General features: G+C 51.8%; 1 protein-coding gene across 1 annotated transcript in view; it reads right to left on the minus strand.

Moving 5' to 3' along the window:
• CCDC42 (coiled-coil domain containing 42) overlaps positions 1-3,810 on the minus strand; it is a 3,988-nt gene extending 178 nt beyond the window's left edge. Inside the window, exons 1-6 of the mRNA XM_008935331.1 lie at positions 3,734-3,810; positions 3,296-3,401; positions 3,066-3,170; positions 2,322-2,519; positions 1,371-1,592; positions 428-586 (exon numbers count right to left, since the gene is read on the minus strand). Of these exons, the coding sequence (XP_008933579.1) occupies positions 428-586; positions 1,371-1,592; positions 2,322-2,519; positions 3,066-3,170; positions 3,296-3,401; positions 3,734-3,810 (867 nt within the window). The remainder of the gene's footprint in view (positions 1-427; positions 587-1,370; positions 1,593-2,321; positions 2,520-3,065; positions 3,171-3,295; positions 3,402-3,733) is intronic.
• Positions 3,811-12,712: the final 8,902 nt, after the last annotated feature.

Genomic DNA, 12,712 nt, shown 5'->3' on the forward strand with positions numbered 1-12,712 from the left:
AAGAGACCAAGAGGAACTTGTTGGCCCTTTTGGAGGGCAAATTTCACCCACTAAATCAAGCAGGAGGATAAGGCATTTGCCTTGCTGGATCTGCACCACCAGAAAGGGCTCTTGAGGGGGAGTTTAGGGCAAGGGTGAATGAAACCCAACCTTGGCCATGAGTTGACCTACATCCTTCTCCCCAGCCTGACTGGCTCCCACCCCTTCTGCCCTGCTTGGGACCCAAACCCTGCTCCACCTCCCCAGATGAGACAGATTTCCCTGGTGTCCTCTGCCCATTCCCCATGGCTGAGGGAACGCCCAGGTTGAAAAGGAAGGGGACTGTTGGGCACATTGATTTCCCTGGGCTGTCCCCCCACTTTGGGAAGCTGGGAGCCATGACTGCTCCACTTTCCAGGCAGGGAGAAAAGGTTGGGCTTGGTTCTACCATGTTCAGCTGCGTGTGGCTGTCATCTGCTAGCACTTTCAGGTTTGCTTTCAGCTGCATGTTCACACACTGGAAGAGGTTGAGGATGGCCATCTTGATGTTCCCCAAATTCTGCATTTTCTCGGCAGTCGTGTCCTGGATGTTGGCCCAGCAAGTCTCCTGAGAGGAGAGGAGACATGCAGCATGGAGACATGCCCCAGCAAAGATGCTACTTCAGCACTGGTTTTGCTGGAAGCACCTGTCCTTGCCCAAGGCTGTGCTGGAGGTGGTTCAGCTTGGTGTGGTGGAAGCAGATCCAGGAACCATCCCAGCTGTTCCTTACCCTGGGAACCTCCCCATCCTCTGCCAGCACCTGCAGTTTCCCACCAGTCTGGTCATTTTTGGACTGGTAAGGTGGAAGGAGGAGGGGTGAGCCCTAGTGGGAAGTTGCTGTGCAAAGGACGAGAACAAATAATAAAAATCAGCAAAACCAGCTTCACTCTGAGGCCTGACCTATGGACAGGGGAGACCATGAGACAATGCCACACTGAAGCCCCATTATAGGGATCATGCTGCAAGGAATGGTGAATGGAAATGAGTATGACTAGGCTAGACAAACCCAACAGGCACGTGGTGGAATACAATTGGGTTTTGTGCCAAGGCAGGCATCCTCAAGGCCTGGCTGGCTGCTCCCTTTTGACTATGAGTTCCAAGCAAGAAGTGAAAGAGCACAATGGTTTTGTGAGGGACTTGTTTTAACCACTGATGTAACCTGCTCCAGACCTCAGGGTCTGTCATTCTCCATTCTACAGTGCCTTGGAGAGGTGAAATTAGGCATCTCCTCCAATCACAAAGTCTGCTATTGAGCCTTGCCATGATCCCATGTCTTAGGGATGGGCCATCAGCTGGTCTTGACAGGGCCAGGCCTTGGAGCTGTTCCCCTGCCCACCCCACATTTCCTCACCCATAGGAGGACATCCTTTTGAGCCTGCTCCAAATGCAACTGGAGCTGCACCAGCTTGTTTTCATGCTGGAGGATCTCAGCTTCTTTCTCTGCTGTGTACTGATCGAGGAGCACCTTGGCTTGCTCAGACATTTCCTGGTGCGCTTGTTGTGACTGCAGCAGGTCCTTGTGCATCCTCACCAGCGTCTTGCAGCACCTGATGACCTCCTGGATCTCCTCAAACTGCAGCACAGGACAGTAATCCCTGGTGTTAGCAATCCCTCGTCGCAATTGCCAGTCTTTTGCTGTTTGGTACCCTGCCCTGACCAGGGACAACACCTCTGCCAGCTGAAAGATCTTGAGAAGACCACTGTCCCACTTGGTCTGTGTCCCTGTATGATGACATCCCACTGTGCCAGCCCCAGTCACTGCCATAAGCACGGGGAGCTATTTCACCTCTTTCCCAGGTGAGCAGAGCCCTGATAAAACACAAAGCACAACTGCAACTGCCAGCACTGGGCCACCCAGGCATGAGAGAGGGGCAGCTGGGACTCAGGAGTGAGCGTGATACATGGAGTGATGCCCAGGCATCCTTGAGAGAGGGCATAGCTTTTTTTCGTGACTATCTGGCTTCCTACTCCCAGGCAGATTTTCACTTCTCCTAAACCATCAACGTGACATGAAGCAGTGACACAAAGTGGTCCCCATGCCCCTAAGCCCTCTGCTTTTCCCACTTCTAACAGTTTCTCTTTGTTTTTCTTAAGCCTTCACCTCCTTTACTCATTCTGCTCCCCTAATTCTTGTCCCCTTGGCTCACCTTGCTTGCAGAGAATCTCTTCTCATCCCATATGAGATCTCTGGGTTTGACCAAGTGTTACGAACGCCCTGGACTTGCCTTATCTCCTGTAGGTTTAACACCCAGATAAGGCCATCCTCGAGGCCATCATCTGTCTCTCTCAGGTGCAAACTCACCTGTGAGATCTTCACCACATCCTCCAGGTACTTGTTGAAGATGGAGTACTTCTCCACTTTGTTGCGGAGTTGCTGTTGCTTGTTTCTCAGGATTTCCAGTTCTTTCTTAGCTCTCAAAAGCTCCTTTTCCATTTGCATTGTCCTCTCTTTCTCTTTGCTGGCTTTCTTCAGAGCTTGGATTGGCATTTTATCATTTTCCTGGTGATGTTTCCCCCACCAACACACACACACACAGAGAAAGGAAGGCAAGGGAAGATGGAAATGGGTCACTCACTCAACAGCACTGGGAAGAGATACTTTCACAGAGGAGAGACCAGTACTGGAGCAGCCCTGGGGAATACTTTCACTCCCTGTTTAACAGGGTCATCCCTCTTGCACTGACCCTTTGGTCTTGGAGACAGGTCCCTGGGATGGCACTCTGATTTTCAGACCTATGGGGTTCTGTCCCTGGAAGATATCTGAATGTCAACAGTGAGGACAGGCTGAGACCCTTCTTGGAGGATGTTTGGGGCACTGAAGAGATCACACTGGTACAGGACAAGCTCTCTCCTGCCATAGCCCTACCAGGGCTTTACACATCTGTGGTACAAAACCCTCTGTCCTGCTAGTCCTCTTCTTCACACCTCCAGGCTCAAGGGAGGCTTGGACAGATGTGGTGGTCCAAGATTGGCTCTCTGAGGGAGGGGAGGAGGTGGTGGTGTGGCTCGAGGTCATGTCAGCGGAGCTGATCAGGGGCAGGTGTACCTTTAAAATCCTCTCAGATTTCTCCATGTAGACTTTCAGCTGAGCCTCCTTGGTGTGGAGGTCCTTCCATTGGCAGGTTATGGCCTTCATCCTCTCCTTGAAGGCCTGGCAGCACCAGAGCAAGTGTGACATGGCTGCTCACATCCCGAGCTAGCTTCCCACCCTTTACTGCCCTCCAAGAAACCACAAGTCCTCCCAGCCGTGCCCCAGCACCCTCCCGTCTTTCTCACCTCTTCCTTCACCTCCAGAGCCTTTTTCATCAGGTTGGCTTGTTTCTTCTTCTCCTGGAGGCGAATAAATGGAGACAGGTAGTCCTCCTCTGTCAGCTTGTGTTTCCTGCCAAAGAAGGTTACGTCCAGGTTCCACGCTTGGTCCAGTACCTAGGCAGCGTGCTGGGTTGCTCTGCACAGTCCCAGGCAGGGTGATGGGGCAAAGCAACCCAACATCGTTTCGGGTCCCGTCTGGCAACATGGCATCCCTACCCCTCCCAAGTGGGGATCCCACTGACAGAGCAATGGGGTGTTACTGGGAGGAACAGGGCTGAGGAAGGGAGGAGACTGAAATGGCAGAAACAAGGAATGAGAGTTTGCCACGGTGGGGGAAAGAGAAATGGAAGAGACAGGAGAAGAAGATGGAGAGGATGGAGGTGGGTGGAGGAACCCCCTCACCTGAGCAAGGACAGGAGGTACTGCCTGTACTGCATGAAGAAATAGTCCAACAGGTCCTCCTTGGCCATGGTGGCCATTGCTCCAGCAGCCATCAGCAGGGCCCAGAGAGCCCAGGTCCTCTCAGCACTGCTCCTCCGCCAGGTCAGCCCAGCAGTTGCCCTACAAGGCTGAGGGCTTGGTGGTGTGTGGGAGAGGCAGCCAGGCAGGGGATAAGCCCCCAGATGCCTCTTCCCTCCACTTTCCCAGGACCTTCCTTGCTCCCGTCGTGCCTGCAGCCACCAGTTGTTGGTGGCCAGTTGGTATGGAACAGTTGCCATGAGCAGCTGGAAGCTGCTTGGGCTGTAACTTGGCAACTGAAGCAGGATGATGCCCCCAGGCCAGTGAGAGGGACTGACCACTGTGTCTAGCACCAGGACTCTTCAGCACTAGAGGAAAGCTGAGCAAATGCAGATTTCTTTACCTTCCTCTCATTGCCTCTGTTTCTTTCCCTGCTAAAAACCAGCTCCTGTGTCGTGGGAGCTCTGCTATGCTGGGCAGGTGTTTCAGTGTCCCAAACATCCACGTCCCACTGTCTCAGAGCTCAGGGCAGGAGCTGGCTTCTTCTCTCCCAAAACACCAGCTGGAAAGACAGTTAAACTGAGGCACATCCTCAGGGATGTGTGATCACTGTACTGCCCGTGGTTCCCTCTCTGGGTGGGACTGAGTTCTACCATTCGCTAAAAACTAATTCTTTTTATTGATTGTATTTTTTCCCCCCAGAAGAAGGTCCCTTGCCCAGAATAAAGGGGTGGTGTTCACAGGCCAGGTGGTGGAAAACCTACAGGTGATGATGACCTTGGGATCTGCTCCTTCCATGGAAGAATTCACCCTCTGATGTTTGCTTCTGTCAGCCTCTGGCTTCCTCACTGGTTTAACAAACCAGAGCATTTCTGTGAGCTACTGAAGCTGAAACATCCCTGGCTTGGTGGATATGGCATCGACTCTCTGCGGGGAGAAGTCTTCACATCTTGATACAACCCTGACTTGCATCAGGGAAATTGTTTCCAGGCAAACATTCCCTCTTGCTCATGATCAACCCACAGGAGATGGGGGAGGTCTGCCAGAGCCGGCTGGAGCTTTAGTGCGTGGCCCAGGAAGGGACTATTTGTTACAGGAGAGGTGCTTCATTTAGAGACAAATGACCCAAGACTAAGCAGGGAGCATGCCTGGCTTTTATTACTCAGGTACAAACTCATCCTGCCAGTGACAGGGGACTTCCCCTCTATCCATCCTGAGGTCACCATGGGACTGTTCCCATCCTGACAGGTCAGTCAGATTAACCTGGTCTTCTGGAGCAGTTTCTGGACCTTGGTAGGGATAAGTCTTGCTTGGCAGTGGTGCTTGTGCCTACCTGTGCAGTGAGGGGGCTCAGCCCCTCCTGCAGCAGACAGGGAGCCCACCTTTGCATCCCCTGGGCTGGAGGGGCTGCTGGTCCCCAGCAGAGTGTGTGAACCCACCAGGTGAGCAACCAGAAATGTCTCAGCAAGTCTGAATTTCACATACTTGCTGCAGAGCTGGGAGTTGAGGCAGAGTCTGTCTGGGAAGCGATGGTGTCCTGCTATTCCACACAAGCAGAGCTGCAGAGCCATGCATGTCCTTGTCCTCCAGTGGCTGAACTGTGCTGTTGGGGTTAAAAAACCCTACAGTTGTGGAGAGCGGTCTGAGGCAGGTGCTGGGCACCAGGATCTGGAAATGGGCTGAAGCTGTGTCAGGGGAGGTTTAGATTTCATATTAGGAAGGATTTTTTTCCTGCCAGAGTGGTGAGGCATTGGCCCAGGCTGCCCAGGGAGAGGGTGGAGTCCCCACCCCTGGAGGGGTTGAAAAACCTTGTAGACCTGGCACTGGGACATTGCTTAGTGGTCATGGTAGTGTCGGGCTGACAGTTAGACTTATCTTAAAAGTAATTTCCAACCGTAATGATTCTATGATCAGCACTTCAAGCAATTAATGTTCATTATCATTATGAATAACTGGAGACAGACATTTCCAAGGGGAAGCACTGGCTGACTTCCCAGTCTGACATTGTCACACAAACGACAGATGGGCTCCAGGGTGCGAGTGATGTCATCAATCACCTGCCTGCTTGTTAGGTGTGCAGAGCACTGAGGGGCTGTCCCTGTCCCTTTAGGGTCACAGTATCTTCTTGTTTCTGAGGAGCAGGAGGTTCTGCCCCTCTCCAGCAAGGATAGAACGTGCAGCCCATGATAAGACCCCTGGGGTTTTACCTTCTCCTGTAGGTAGTTGTGGGATTCTTGCTCTCCATGCTCGGAGCAAAGCTACTGGTGCCTGCAGGAGTGGGATGAAGGAGTCACCACTGGGCTTGAGTCCTACTGATTGGCAGAAGTTGTGGCTGAGTCCAAGGAGGGTCAATCAAACAGTAGAGGACTCAGGGGCTCTGGGGGATTGCCCAATACTCTTGTGCCAAGGGAAAGCCCCTTCCTGTGCATCCTCCTCACCTTGTGTTGGCAGTGGGGAGCTGCAGTGCCCGCTGGCCTACCACAGAAAGCCAAACTCAGATTGCTTCTCCTACTCTCAGCCTTCCTCGTGTGGCACCCCACAGACCAGCCATCACCAACATGACCTCAGGGGTTCCCTCTGCTCCCACCTCCACCTCCCCTGTTTCAGCAGACAGCACAGCTGCCTGGATTGGAGATCTTTGTGTGTCCCAGCTCTACATCACTTTGCAATACCTGCTCCTTGTCGTCATCACCATGACTAGCATAAAATCTGTGCACCGCAGCAAACATCTGATGCCACTGTCTGATGCCAGGAGTCCCCAGAACTTTATCTGGGGGGTCATTTTCTGTGTGTGAGACAGTGAGCTGGCTGAGGACAGAACTGTGAAGTCCAGAAGATACAGTGTGAGATGCCCTGTGATACCAATGATGTCTGCTGTGGTGTTGGGAAGGTGCCTTGCAGAGCAGCTCACAGGGACTCACCCTGATGGTTTTCTCATGTGGCACAAGGGGTTGAGCCTCTCCTGGGGTTGTCCTGGAGCCTGGGCAGGGCAGCCAGGTCTCTCTGGGTGCATTACTGGGGATCCTCAGTCTGCCATTGTTCTCCAAGTCCCTCCATGCTTGCACTGACAGAGCTTGTGTGCTCATGGCTTTTTGTGGTGGTCCTCAGCCTGGCTGGGCCAGGGGACACCCCTGCCAGTGTTTCTCTGGGCTCTTCCATGTTTGCAAGGATGATCCCTTGCACATATTATCCAACTGCAACATTATCCATCTCCAGCACATCCAGGCTCTGATGGAACCCTTCATGTTTGCATTGTCCAGCCACAGCTCTGCCCAAAACAGCTGTCTGCTGTGGAGAGGACACTCAGGGGTTCAGTATCTGTACCAGAAAGATTAATAGGGAATTAAAAGGGGGACCAGCATTACACAGGCACAATACTGAGGACCCAGGGACAAGCTAAGTTAGGAAAGGTGAGCTCAGCCCTCGTGGTTGGGAAGGGAGGATGAGGAGAAAGCAGTGGTTGGAGGAGGAAGGTTTGGGATGGAAGGAGGGCAAACAGTGATGGCTGGAGAGGGGAAGACACAGGTGACCAAGTGGGTCTACAGATACACTTTGTGTATATTTTCCTCAGAAGGTGAAAAGGCTGCTGGCTGGTTTAACACCAAGACACCTGAATTTTAAACACCAGTGACGGGTAGATTCCTGCCGTCTAGCACCATGGGGCTTTGGGCATCTGCACCCACTCCCTCCTCTGTCTGCAGCACCTCATCCCCACAGGACAGGTGAATCCAGCTCGTGAACAACCCCAAAACACGTGCTCTGCCCTGCTCCAAACCCCACAGACCCTGCCAGCAGACCTGCTCCAGTCTGGACCCTCCTGGGCTGGACACCCTGAGCTGGGGGTGATCCTCTGCCCACTCAGAGGGGAGCCAAGCAGAAGGAGCTCAGACCCTGCCTCCCAAAGCTGTGGTCAAAGTGTTTACAGACAGCTTGCTTTTTTCCTTAATGTTCTTAATCACCATTTGCCACTTTTATCCTCACACTGAGGTTTTATCTTCAAAAACACTTTCCTCCTCAATACACCAGGCATTAAAAGAGTTTCTCCCCATTATGCTCTCCATAGCAACCACAGCAGCTCACCATGAATAAATTACCTCTGACTTGACATCCCTTATTAGAACCTAGAAAATGCCATTTCTGAGTCACAGCTACCCAGGAGAAACCTTTTCTGTTCATCCCTTAGGTGCATCTCCCACCTTTTTCCTCTTTGAAGGAAACTGCCTTTTTTTCCCCCCTTTGAAATCTCTGCTTTTGAAACTCTTGAAATTAAGGCTGATGGAATGCTGACACAGACTTTCCCTTCTGGCCTTCAGCACAGAACAACTTTGGTGAGAGATGTTTCCTCTAAACCACATTGGTCTCTCTCCCAGTCGGTCAAATCTCTCCCCCGCATCTTCCCAGTTCTCAGGTCACCAAGGGAGAGGTATAAGGGAGAAGATAAGCTTCTAGCCAGCATGATGCTCTATCTTGGTGGGCACATACAGCACAGAGATGTTCAAATGTCAGATCTTCACTGAGTGCCCAGGGATTTTTTGAGTTGAGGAGCCATTCTGATGTGGAACTGGGGCCTTCTGGAGCTGAGGAAAGGTCCCTGCCCAGGTCCAGGAGCCTGTCCAGATTGAGATCCTCCCAATTTGCAGAAGCACTTGAGTTTTCTCTGGAACAATGTGGCCATGGCCCAGGAGAGGGAGCACTTATTAAACAAGTGTGCAGTCCCAGATGCAGTCCTAATCCTGCCCGTCTCCTTTTCCAGGGATAGCTCCATGCAGCCTTTCTGGTGGTGGGCAGGAGTCTGGCCCTCCTGCAGAGCAGACCCTTCCTCTGCCCTGTTCCCATCCCAGCCTGCCCCTTCCATGTGAATGCAGTTGATGCTGATGGCAATGAAGGATAAAGGTGCTAATGTGAGGAAGACGGGTGGGATGTGAGGGAGATGGGTGGGATGGGAGGGCCTGTGTCACTGCTCAGGGCACCTCTGCCCATGACCCCTCACTCCCCTGCTACCTTCTCTCAGAGGCATCCAGCACAGCAGGATTTCAGTTAACCCCCAGAAAGCCAAGGTTGTCAGAGATGTCTATCTCCTCCAAGAACCTCAGTGTCTCTTGGGCAAGTTGGACGTTTTCCCTCTCCTGGGGTTCCCTGACATGGTTTTGTCCCAACATCTATACCTGTATCCCAATCCAAAGGGCACCTCAGGGTGCACCTCCCACACTGTGGCTTGGAGGAAGAAGATGCTCGGGTTTCTAGGCTGGTGCAAGAAGCAGCAGGAGAAGGATCTAAGAAGTGGTTTCCAAACATCAGATTCTCCACCTATTTGCAAACTAGCACACGCTTAAACTCACTTGGTCATTTCCAGGCACCTGAGAGACAACATGGCTTCATGGGGAGCACAGGGCAGCTCTGCTCTGCCACCAGACAGCCGTGCAGCCACAGGAGGTCCTCTCCTGCCTCTGTCTCTGCCATTTGGGTCAGGGTGAACCTTTTTACCTTGTAGTCAGAGCTTCCAGCATTAGCCCTGGTCACAGGCCTGGGGTTCCTGCAGGGCAGTCACTCCCTGTTGCCTCCCCCAAGTGCAGGCTGAAGATGAGAGTGAGCTGGGAGCACCGTCCTGAGCAATGTGTTGGTGTCATTTCAGGAAATTTCCATTACGTGAAGGTCTCTCTGTCAGTCCCTGTGTGTTTTTATAGTTACGTGAGGCTCTCCAATCTCCAGAAATTTCCAGTTAAAGATCAACCTCCTGAAAACCCATAACCCCAGAGGCAAGCGCACAGGTTGGCAGGACGCAGTATTTTATGCTTGACTTTTTGCCTAGTTTTTTCATTCCTTAAGACCTGAGTCACACAAGCCTGGGGGTCAGCCATCCCCAAGCACAACGGTTACACCAGCAGTTTTGCAGTGTCTGCTGAAGTCCCACCTCACTGTGTGGCTTTGAGCAGAGCTTCCTGCCCTCCTATGTCAGGGGGAGAGGCTGGGTTTGGCTTCCCTGGCTGGTGGGTTTCTGTGCACATCAGGAGCCACTACCAGGGTGGCAAATTCTGCAGTTTCTTTCTTGCAAGAAGTTATAGAATCATAGAATCACTTTGGTTGGACAAGATCACTAAGATCATAGAGTCCAACCATCAGCCCTACTCTACCAAGTCCACCTCTAAGCCATATCCCCATGCACCACATCTAACCAGCTTTTAAACACATCCAGGGATGGGGACTCGGGGGCGCCCCCCCCCCCGCCCTGGCCAGCCTGTTCCAGTGCCTGACAGCCCTTCCAGTGAACTAGTTCTTCCTGATGCCCAGCCTAAACCTTCCCTGGAGCAGCTTGAGGCCATTCCCTCTTGTCCCATCACTAGTTACTTGATGTTTTGCCAATTAGATACCCCACCAGAAAAGACAAGGCTATCAACAGAAAAATTAGTATAAATTGATTATTTCTTTTCTGTAAATGGGAAAACAACATAGCCTGGCCAGTCACAGGTACAATAGAGGAAACAATGAACTCAAATAATATAGAAGATACAAACAGTACAGGTTGACTCATAACGGGTGGAACAAACAAAGTAACAATCTCATTCACCATGGGTGATACAACAGACAAAAAAAGAACGGAAAGTAATGAACCCAACACCCCCCACAAAGCCATCCTGTGGGAAATGCAGGCTGAGATCATGGATGGATTTTACCTTCTCATTCCGCGATAGTCAGAGGGTCCTTCCTATGTAATAAGGAAACTCTGTCCAGTGCATCTACTAGCCAGTGAACTCCCCAAATATCTCTACAAGCAGGGCCTGCTTTAAACTTGTTCTCTTAGCAAGCGGGACACCTGCTGCTGATCACCCAATTGGCTTTCATCCACAATTGGCCAAGTCCTGGGCAAAAGCCAATAGAAAAGTTCTGGTACTCTTCTGGCCTTTTCTAAAACAGCTGATGGATTTTCCTCACAATGTCTGCAGAGAAGGGAATCACCCATATGTTAATTCCCAGTTCTGGGCACTTCACTTGGGAGAAGACACCAGCACCTACCTCTCTATATCATCCTTTCAGGGAGTTGCAGAGAGCAATAAGGTCCCTCCTCAGCCTCCGCTTCTTCAGAATAAACCACCCTAGGTCCCTCAGCTGCTCTCATGAGACTTGTTCTCTAGACCCTTCATCAGCTTTGTTGTTCTTCTCTGGATCCTCCAGCACCTCGATGTCCTTCTTGTATTGAGGTGCCCAAAACTGACTCCATCTCTCAGGGTATGGCCCCACCAATGCAGAGTCCAGAGGGACGATCACCTCCCTGCTCCTGCTGGCCACACTATTTCTAATACAAGCCAGGCTGTTGTTCTCACTCTTGTCTCTGCTCTCACTGAGATGGGCTGCAAAAGAAGAGACAGAAGAGCCCACTGAGGAATTAAGTGTGTAAGCTTCATTGGAATTGGTTTTCCCACAGCTCCCTGCCATCCCTGGTGCTCCAGCTGCTTGTTCCCTTCTGGCATGGTTCAGCCTGTTCAGAAGAAAGGTGCCTGCTCATGACTGAAGCAAGGAGATGGTGAGTATTTGCTTCTGGGTCTCAGTGCAAGAGAACAGCAGCCTAGATATTTGGGTGAGTAAGAGAGAAAAGAAACACCCCTTCCAGCTGGAGATCAATTCAACAGAGGTATCCAGGGATGTTTCCATTGCAAGACCTCATTTGTTGGGTAAATCTTTACAGCCAGTAAAAGAGATCAAAAGGGACAGTTTCATCTTTCAGGCACAGAGTGCTCCATGAATCAAAAAGCAAAGATGATGCCGCAGGAATAAGAAGCAAGCTCTGACTCAGTGTCCAGACATCCCCATGGCAGCTGCAACCACTGGACCGTGTTAAACTGGGCTCATGGTTTTGCTGTGCAATGAGGAGGCTGCAGTAGCCAGAGGGGGAGGGGAGGGTCTGCTTCCAGCCTTCAAATGTTGCCTATTCTCCAGCTCTGAGAGCTGGTCCCCAGGTCCACACATCTGGATGCAAAAGCAAAGCAGCAGCAGACGTTTCTTTTTTCTCAGGAATAGTTTGCTGCTCCTTTTTTACAGCCTAAACTGATCAAAGAATTTGCATTCCCACCAGCCACTAGTGAAGGCTCACAGCTCTGCCCCAAGGACAGCTGCAGCTACCCCTTCTCCAGAGGCTTAGGGCAGAAAACTGCCCTCCGCCCTGGCTCAGTTCAAGTGGGGGGTTGGATTGTGTCTGCAAAGAGCACATTTAAGGGTCATCATTCAGCTTGGTGGTAGATGTCTTAAATGGAGGCATCTCCATGGATCAGGCAATCCCAAGCTCCCACTGTAGCTGGTGGGAGGGATAAGCACTCCCACCTTATCTCTTAAGGCTGAATGAACTTCTGGAAACTCCTGCTTCTCTCCACGGACTCTCCAGGGCACCTGCCATGACCAGCTCACATCAACACATCCCATTTGGCTACCTTGAGCATCCTTGTCAGGCCCTGCAGCCCCTCACTTAGCCTGGGACCTGCCTAATCACTGAGCCCAGTTCCACAGGCTTTCCCTGGGACTGACCTGGGAACAAGAGGTCTGTGGATGAGGAGAAGTCTGCCTGGCTTGGAGCTGTGGGCTGTGGGGGGGAGCACACCCTGATGGTGTGCGTAGAACTCATGGCTAGCCTTGCTGGAGGCAGGTCACTACATGTGCCCAGACATCAGTCCTTTCCAGAAGTAGATGCTGAGACTCCTGTTTTGGCTATGAGCTCTGCTAAGGATGTGAGAGAAGATATCCATGCACCACCTGGACTTCCTAAGCCTTAATAAAGTGATCCCTGCCCAGAAGGCATTTCACATTTCATATGCATGGAGCAAGCTCCTGGAGAAAACCAGCCCCCCAGCTCAAGCACTGTGGTTTAACCCAGCCCACTGCCTCTGAACAGCCCCCAGTGAACTCCTGCAAGCTGCCCTTAAGCTGGACCACCTC

This window comes from Merops nubicus, unplaced genomic scaffold, assembly GCF_000691845.1.
Source record: "Merops nubicus isolate BGI_N331 unplaced genomic scaffold, ASM69184v1 scaffold14812, whole genome shotgun sequence".
Taxonomy (NCBI): Eukaryota; Metazoa; Chordata; class Aves; order Coraciiformes; family Meropidae; genus Merops; species Merops nubicus.